Source organism: Nicotiana tabacum, chromosome 8 (genome assembly GCF_000715075.1).
Source record: "Nicotiana tabacum cultivar K326 chromosome 8, ASM71507v2, whole genome shotgun sequence".
NCBI classification, from domain to species: domain Eukaryota; kingdom Viridiplantae; phylum Streptophyta; class Magnoliopsida; order Solanales; family Solanaceae; genus Nicotiana; species Nicotiana tabacum.
The window spans coordinates 170,276,690-170,286,252 of NC_134087.1; the positions used below are offsets into that span (position 1 = coordinate 170,276,690).

Sequence of the window (9,563 nt, forward strand, 5' to 3'; positions counted from 1 at the left end):
GAATTTTTAAACTCTAATTTCTCAAAATATTTGCCACGTCAGCGACAGTGACTACTTTTTTTTGTTTGGTTTCGACAATGACAGTGACTACTAAATCAACCCCTGGGTGCTAATTAAATTCATTCTTCTCTCCTGTTGTTTTGTTTTATCCAAAACCAGAAAAGAAGAAAAAGAGGAGAAAGAAAAAAAGGGGAATGAATTCAATGCATGATTTTTTCCTCGCTTGTACAACACCTAATCCAACATCCCCATATCGTGCGATATTGCTTGTCAGAAATTCGCTGAGGCTCTTTTTGATTTGGTTGGTGCCTCAATGATGAAAATTAGAAAACAAAATATCAAAAAGAGAAATATTTAAATTGATGAAAACATTTTTTATTTGCACCAAACAAATTTAAAACAAATCTAGCTAGAAATCAATGTAAATACTACGAACCTGATGCCCATACACACGCGGGGAAATATAAGAGGCCCCCCTACGCAGACGCAAAATCAAAGAAAGGAAGACTGAGTTGACCACACGAAGCTTCTCATCTTCTACATCCCTGCTTTCATGACGTATATCAATTTATTAAGCAATTACTTATCCAGAAAATTATGTACTAACTACAGCTCCGTTCGTCCCAATTTATATGGTACAGTTTGACTTGGTGAAGTTTAAGAAAATAAATTTTTTAGAAATTTTTTATTTAAAATAAGTTTTAGAAATTTATATGGTTAAATCATCTTATTAAGAGTGAAATGAACTTATTAAGCTAAACTATTTTTAAATATAAAAAATAATATTCTTTTTTTAAAAAAAGTGAGTCACATAAATTGAGAGAAAATGCGTATATAAGGCCTAAAAATGCCAATCAAATTACAGAAATGGCCTATCGATGTCATCCCTTAAAAGCTCGCTATTTCCATGCCACTACCGTTAAATATTTGGCCTATCTATGCCATTATTTGTCTAACGGCCGGAGTTTTTCTTTTTTAAATATTTATAATTAGTGAATAGACCTCACATTTCCACGTGTCCGTTCATTATTGGTCCGTCTTTACCCCTGCCCTACATTAGTTTTAACCCTGGTTAGGTGAATTTACCAATACCCAACTCGGTTAAAACAAACCCAAAATTTTAACTCAAAACCTAACCTTTTACTCTCCGGTCGTCTCCCCCAAATCAGTAACCCTCTATCCACCATTAAATTCAATTTCTCCATTATTATTCTGAATTTCCTAATAGGTGGAGAAACTGAATTTAATGGTGGATAGAGGGTTGCTGATTTGGAGGAGACGACTAGAGAGTGAAGGGTTCAGTTTTGGGTTAAAAATTTGGGTTTGTTTTAACGGGTTGGGTATTGGTAAATACACCTAATCAGGGTTATAACTAATGTAAGGCTGGGGTAAAGACGGACCAATAATGAACGGACACGTGAAAATGTGGGGTCTATTCACTAATTATAAATATTTAAAAAAGAAAAACTTCAGCAGTTGGCAAATAATGGCATATATAGGCCAATTGTTTAACAGTAGTGGCATGGAAATAGCGAGCTTTTAACGGATGACATCGATAGACCATTTCTATAATTTGAGTGACATTTTTAGGCCTTTTCCGTTCATTATATAATAGCCTTAAATTAACATTTTCTCGTTTTTTGAACATGAACCTTCGGGAATTCAAATCATTAAAGCTATCACTTTGAGTTCTGGTTTGATGTTTTAAATCACAAGTACTTTTTAAACTATATTGTCATTTAATATTTTGCTTTCACTATCACTAATATATGATACCCTTTATCTCAATTCGTTTGACATCGACGTTCTCTAATTCGTTCAAAACAAAATTAGTCGCTTTCTAACAACATGTAAATTAGAAAATTTTTACACATGCATTTGCCTTTAGCAGACATAACTAGTTGTAGGTCTCGCTGGATAAAAAACAAATGGCTTGGTACAAAATAATTATGATATTTTATTCATGTGTATCAGCCTACTGTTTCATATATTTTGTGTTCAATCAAAATAATATTTTGAATTTTGTGTCAAACTAACATTTAAGATGCTTGTTTAGCAAGTTAAAATAGCACGGTCTAGCCAGTTTTCGGACTGGTCATTCAAAAATAGCTAGCGTTTATCAAGTCAATGAAAAATAGCCACTATTTTGCTGCAACAGAGACCGGTCCAGCATAATATACTGGAGTTCGGTGCACCTATGTATGAACTTCCAGCATATTATGCTGGACCGGTATACTTTGTTGGCTCCAGTATAATATACTGGAGACTGGAGCACCGATGCTCCAAACTCCAGTATATTATGCTGGACCGGTATATTATACTTGAACTCCAGTATATTAGACTGGAACTCCAGTATATTATGCTGGAGTATTTTTTCGGATTTTGAACAGTGTTTTCGTTCATATTTATCTTTACATAAAAAGTGGCTAAATTTCGATTACCTTTGAAACTGTGGCTATTTTTGAATGACCAGTTGTAAATCTAGCTATTTTTGAATTTCTCCCGTTTAGCAAACCCGACTAGAGGGTAAGGAAGCCCAAGCAATGGCTTTTGAGCCCCCAAAATTTATATATATTGAGTATCTTAACCTTAAAAAGTAAAAAAAATAATACAAAAATGAAAAGAAAATTTTAATTTGTTATTAACGTTGATCTTTGAGATTCGAATAATCTAAAAGGTATAAAGATATTTTTGATTTTTTATTTAGTGGGTAAAATTTGAGATCACTAGATGATAAGAATCTAAAAAAAATATTGCCTTAGCCTTGACTAAAACATAATAGTCTGATATGATAGTTTAGACTTATTTTTAAATTATATAACATTAAAGAAATTACTACAAGTAGAAGATAATACTCTGATCTGTGCACTCAATAAGATAATAAGAATTATTTTTTTTCAAATACCTATATTCCTCGTAATACAGTATTCCTATAACAATTTTTGCGAAGGATCAATAATATTCTAGAGGAAGCTAAATGGATCGGATTAGCTATACTATCAGTTAAAAAAAACTTATTAGAATAACTTGTTATAAGAAAATTAATATTCCCTCCGTTTCAATTTAGATGAGGTAGTTTGACTTGACACGAAGTTTAAAAAAAAAGACTTTTGAAACTTGTGTTAAGCTTAAGGGGTAAAAGATTTGTGGGACCATGATATTTGTGTGGTTATAAAAGCTTTTCATTAAGGGTAAAATGGATAAAATGAACTGTTTAAAGTTGAATTATTTCCAAATTTAGAAATGTGTCATTTATTTTGGAACAGACTAAAAAAGAAAGTATCTCATCTAATTTAAAATGGAGGGAGTAATAACTTTGCATCTAAAAAAAATAAAAAATAAACTTCAAACAAATTTATTTTTGTTAACAAATTCTCTCATGAAGATTTTGCTTTAGGCCACCAATAATGTTGGGTCGCTTGCTCTTTAGTCAATCCATCGTATTGAAGGAAACAAAGGGAGTATGACTTTTGCTTTTCCATATGCCCGCCCATTCATGAATATAAACTTGACATTAAACAATTCATTTCCTACTAGTTTGAGTTTTAATCATTTAATGGTACCCTATTTTAGGAGTACATGTATTTTTTATATATCCTTAATTAGATAGATCCTTTGTTTTGGGTAAGCACTATGCAGTCTCATGGAAGCCTCGACCTCCAACAGTAATAAGAGTAATATAAAGGGTCAAAAGAGAAGAATAAGATTTCAAAATCACACGGGTATGGGAATAGAAATTGGTCTGTTTGTCTGTTCTTGGTTGAGTTTTTAATGTGTTTTGTGCGGGTCTGTTCTCTTCTTTCACCTCCTTCCCCGTAGCTTCAGAATCTAATATACTTCTCTTCACCGTCAGTACTGCCCCTTTTATATATCCCACACGAATGGCAATGGATAGCATTCATTCATAACAACTTTCTTAAACAAAAAGCACTACAACTTAGTCATTGATCATAAATATATGTTTGAAAAATCCTGAAAAGTAGTATATTTTTTCAAGAAACTCGAAACCTAGAACCAAGTTTAAATCCTGATTCTGCCTCTGCAACCAGCACGACTTGTATTTGTTGTTACTAATTTTCCTGTCCGTTATGGCTTTCCTTGGGTGCTTTGGATATAAGCTGATAAAGCGCGGTGGAGTACCTGATGCCCGTGTTATTGTGGAAGACGACAAAGATGATGGGTTGGATTGCACAACGATTACAGGTCAGGTGACGAGATATACAAGCGGCGAGTTGAAGAAATTCACCACGAATTTCTCAACGTCTAAGTTGATTGCCTGTGGTGGATTTAGCACTGTCTATTTAGCTGAATTTGCTAATTCAACTCTAGGAGCTGTCAAGATCATGGACAGCAGCAGCGAGCATCTCAACAGAATTTACAAGCAAGAATTAGACATCTTGCTTCAAATCCAACATGATAACATAGTCAGGCTTCTTGATCACTGTGACGATGCAGAATTGGGGAATATGTTGGTATTTGAATATGTTCCAAATGGGACTTTACAGGACAAACTCCACGGGAAGAGAGACACAATTATTCCATGGAGAAACCGTATGACAGTGGCATTTCAACTTGCTCAAGCCATTGAATATCTCCACGAAAAAAGTCCATTACAAATAGTCCATAGTGACATCAAAGCTTCAAATATATTGTTAGATAAGCAATTCAACTGCAAGCTTTGTGATTTTGGGTCAGCGAAGATGGGATTTTCTTCCTCAGTTTTGCCACCAACGAACCGTATGATGCTTGGTTCTCCAGGCTATACTGATCCTCACTACTTGAGAACTGGCATTGCCTCCAAGAAAAATGACATATATAGCTTTGGAGTTGTTATTTTAGAACTCATTTCAGGGGTTGAAGCCTTTTCCTCAGACACGGGGGAGAGACTAATATCAAAAGCTGCTCCTGTTCTGAAGAATGTCTCTACAGTAGCTGAAATGGTGGATCCGCGCCTTAACGGGGATTATGAATTGGAGGAAGCTAAGGCCATGGCGTCGCTTGCAGCATTGTGCTTAAGTAACTGTTCCAGTCTCAGACCCTCTGCTTCTGAAATCTTGGAGGTTATGAGAAGTAGAATGTCTTCCATCTCCTTTCTCTGTTCAGTTGATAAAAAGGTTTGAGAATACTAGCTAGAACTAGTATTTAGCATAAACGGATGACATTTGTATAGTGCTCTGAACGATATGTCATAGCTAGACAAAAGAATCAGTTCAAGAAACTTCATACTACTTACGGGTTGAAAGATTGAAATTTTAATGGTCGATTCAGGATATATTTTCTGTTCTTTTTCCTCCCTTTTTGGGGTTTCACAATTTTAATCCTTACGCAGTTATGAAATTTGGAGTTTTGTGTACATTGTTACCAGTGTAATATACATTTTTTGTCATGCACTAAAAGAATCTCATTATCATATTTCTATGGACTCATTCCCGCTCTCGGGACTTCATCCAATCACTCTCTAGATTTACTCTTACCGATATGTATATAAAGTGTTTTCACGATAAATATGAGGTATACAAGATCACGAAATAGTAGTTCCTCGAGCATAATGCTCCTCTAACTCTTAAGGGCCATGTGGTTATCAGGACAGGATACACAAGGGTATACTATGGGTTGAAATATCTTATGAAATTATCTATTTCATTTTCTGTATGGAATAACTAATCCCATCATTTTAGTACAAAATAATTTCCGGAGCTAATTGATACTCATAATCAAACGCAAGATAAAATAATCCTGCATTTTATCCCGAGATTGTTATCCCTTATTCCACCAACCAAATGAACCTTGCAGTCCAATTTAAGCAAATAAGAGCCGCATGAAAAGCTTGATTGTATCCATGCCCAAAATAACATCAAAGTCTACCATATCAAGAAGTAGGAGATCTACACTAGTCTTAAGGCTCCCGATAGAAACCACACACGAGCGATAAATATGATCTACAACAATAGAATTTCCCACAGGCGTGGACACATGGCAGTCTCAGTTCCAACTGCACTAGCATAAAATAATCTTGCATTTTATCCCGAGATTGTTATTCCTTATTCCACCAACCAAACGAACCCTTGCAGTCTAATTTAAACAAATAAGAGTTGCATGAAAAGATTGATGTATTCATGCCCAAAATAATATCAAAGTCCACGATATCAAGAAGTAGGAGATCTACACTAGTCTCAAGGCTCCCGATAGAAGCCACACACGAGCAATAAATATGATCTACATATAATAGAATCTCCCACAGGCGTTAGGGGTGGGCATAATACCGGCCGAACCGAAAAAACTGGCCGAACTGTAAATTTCAATTTTTCAGTTTTGATTTAATCGGTTATTCGATCAGTGTGCGCTTTTTAAATTATTAAATTTCGACACTCGGTACGATTTACGATTTTGGTATTTCAGTTTTTGGTTAAACCGAAAAAACCGAAGTTATGAGAGATGAGTTGAGAAAATCAGAAATATAGCTCATACTCATAGGATATTAATTATTGGGTTTGGACATACCTTTGCACTTTCAACCATCTTCTTTCGAATCAGCTAGTCAACGTTAATTACACAAAGTGTTAACTTCAAATAGGCGGCGGCAGTGGCAACAAACTCAATGAGTAGCGTATGTTACTTCTCACAAATTAGTTTGGCTATGTTTTACCTGTTTCTTAAGAACAACCAAGTTCTTAGTATGCATAGGGGACTGTGGCAGGACACCATTTGAAGGAGGCAATCCAGTCAAATCACATAGCAAAGTCTAAGGAGAAGTTTCAATCCATGTCAATATTATTGGTCTTGATTATTCAAAGTTAAAACAACAACAGCTAATGACAGATGATAGACGATCCAATAATTAGTTGTTTCCTACTAAGGTGTAGAGTATGCAAGATTTCCCATGTTATAATGTAACAAAAAAACGAGCAGTCTATGAGTCAACACATAAAAATCATGCATAATTAATAACCGAAAAACTAAACCAAAAATAACCGAACCGATCCTTCAAAAAAATCATACCGAACCGTAAATACTTTGGTTTGGTTTGTTTATTAGTATTACAAAATTAAAAACCGATAAATCGAACCGTACTTTCATACTAACCGACCGAACCAACCGACGCCTACCCCTAGCAGGCGCAGACACATGACAGTCTCAGTTCTAGCTGCAGCAGCCACTTCTCAGGCCGGGGGAGGTACTTAGACTTTTGCCGCTAGCACTCTAGAGCAGGTAGCCTAAGGACTCCAGACATCGGGGCAATACTAGCCCAGCTGGTTTTTGCTGCTCGGGCCCATGTTGGCCCACCTATGGGTGATGAGGAGTAGAAGAGACTAGAGCTGTTTGGGAGGCTCAACTCTCTAGATTTCAGTGGGGCAGAGTCAGAGGATGCTCAGGACTTTATAGATATATGTCAGCGGATCCTTCGGACAGTAAGTAATTTGGAGACCATTGGAGTTTTATTTACTACTTTACAGCTGATAGGGGCAGCCTACAGATGGTGGGAGGCCTATGAGTTGAGTAGGACAGCCGACACTGTACCACTTATATGGCATGAGTTCTCAATTTGTTTTGTAGAGAAATTTGTTCTACAGACTCGTAGAGAGAAGTTGCGTAAGTAGTTTGAGCAGCTACACCATTAGGGTATCTCAGTGACTTAGTATGAGATGAGATTTTCAGAGTTGGCTCGTCACACAATATGGTTGGTTCCCACTGAGAAGGAGAAGATTAGAAAGGTTCATTGATGGCCTAAACTATGGATTACATTTCATTATAGATCGGGAGATTGCAATGGGTACGAGGTTTGACAAGGTAGTAGATATTGCTAGATGCCTAAAGCTAGTTCGGAGTCCGAAGCGTGAGGAGAGGGAGTCCTAGAGGCTCGTAGTTCAGGTGGTTTCAGTAGTGCCTCATCTGGAGGGCAGTCTCAACATAGTAGGGGTCATCTTTATAGGTCCGTTCAGATGGCTCATCCCGTTCATAGTGGTGTATCAGTAGTCATGGTTCATTTAGGGCTTGTCCAGGTCAGTCACCTTTCAATGTCCTTCCAGATCAGAGCTTATCTCGTGCTCCATTAGTTAAGGGTTTGTTAGTACCTTGTTCTTCTAGCGGCCATTCTTGTTCTCGAGGTCTGGTTCAGTCCCCGCCGCCATTTGTAGATCGAGGTTTCTATGAGTGTGGAGATTTGGGGCATGTGAGGAGGTATTGTCCCCCCTTATGGGAGGTCAAGTTCAATAGAGAGGTCAGGCTATGACTTCCACATCACTTACTTCACCACCCGCTCAGCCATCTTAGGGTGGGACTCAGGCAGTTCGAGCTCACCCTATAGGGAGAGGTCGATCAGGTGGTGGTCATGCTCGATGCTATAATTTTTCCGCCAGGCTAGAGGTCGTTGCTTCAGACGCAGTAATCATAGGTATTGTTTCAATGTACCACAAGGATGCTTCCATATTATTTGACCTTGGTTCCACTTATTCATATGTATCATCGTACTTTGCTTGCTATTTGGTTATGCCTTGTGATTCCTTAGTTATGCATTTTCATGTATCTATATTGGTGGGCGATTCTACTATTATGGACCGTGTGTATCGATCATGTGTGGTGACTATTGGGGGATTAGAGACAGGATTTGATCTTTTACTGCTTAGTATGGTTGATTTTGACGTGATTCTAGGCAGGGACTGGTTGTCGCCATGTCATGCTATTCTGGATTGTCACGTTAAGACCGTTATGTTGGCGATTCCGGGAATGCCTAGGATTGAGTGAAGAGGTTCTCCAGATTATGTTCCCAGTAGAGTGATTTCATATATGAAGGCTCTAGGGATAGTTGAGAAAGGATGTTTGGCATATTTGGCTTTTGTGAGGGATGTTAGTGCTAATACTCCTACCATCGATTCTGTTCAAGTAGTGAGGGACTTTCTGGATGTGTTTTCTAACGACCTGTCGGGCATGCCACCCGATAGGGATATTGATTTTGGTATTGATCTGGTGTGGGACACTCAGCCCATCTCTATTCCTCCGTATCATATGGCGCTAGCAAAGTTGAAAGAATTGAAAGAACAATTTTAGGAGCTACTTGATAAGGATTCATTAGGCCTAGTGTGTCGTTTTGATCGAGGTGCACCGGTTTTGTTTGCGAAGAAGAAAGATGGTACTATGTGGATGTGCATTGATTATAGGCAATTGAACAAAGTTACAATTAAGAACAAGTACCCATTACCGCGCATTGATGACTTATTTAACTAGTTTCAGGGTGCGGGAGTGTTCCTAAGATTGATTTGAGGTATGGATATCACCAGTTGAAGATTCGATATTATGATATTCTGAAGACAGCATTGAGGACTCGTTATGATCACTACGAGTTCCTTTTGATGTCTTTTGGGATGACCAATGACCTACCATCATTTATGTATCTGATGAGTAGCGTATTCTAGCCATATCTTGATTCTTGTGGCATGTGGTGTCCAGTGAGGGAATCAAGGTAGATTCGAAGAAGATTGAGGCAGTTCAGAATTGGCCCAGACCATCTTCATCTATTAAGATCCGAAGTTTCCTTGATTTGGCCAGATATTTTTGCCGTTTTGTCC

At 37.3% G+C, this 9,563-nt stretch overlaps 1 protein-coding gene across 1 annotated transcript; it reads left to right on the forward strand.

The window, feature by feature from the left end:
• Nucleotides 1-4,031: 4,031 nt before the first annotated feature.
• On the forward strand, nucleotides 4,032-5,415 carry LOC107760188 (putative receptor-like protein kinase At4g10390). Its single transcript, XM_016578204.2, has one exon. It carries the CDS (start codon nucleotides 4,089-4,091, stop codon nucleotides 5,118-5,120), a length of 1,032 nt encoding a protein of 343 aa, XP_016433690.1. The 5' UTR covers nucleotides 4,032-4,088; the 3' UTR covers nucleotides 5,121-5,415.
• The last annotated feature ends 4,148 nt before the right edge of the window (nucleotides 5,416-9,563 follow it).

What these genes read in the sequence shown, in the direction of transcription:
- LOC107760188 (XM_016578204.2), top strand. Translation starts at nt 4,089, where the DNA reads ATGGCTTTCCTTGGGTGCTTTGGATATAAGCTGATAAAGCGCGGTGGA.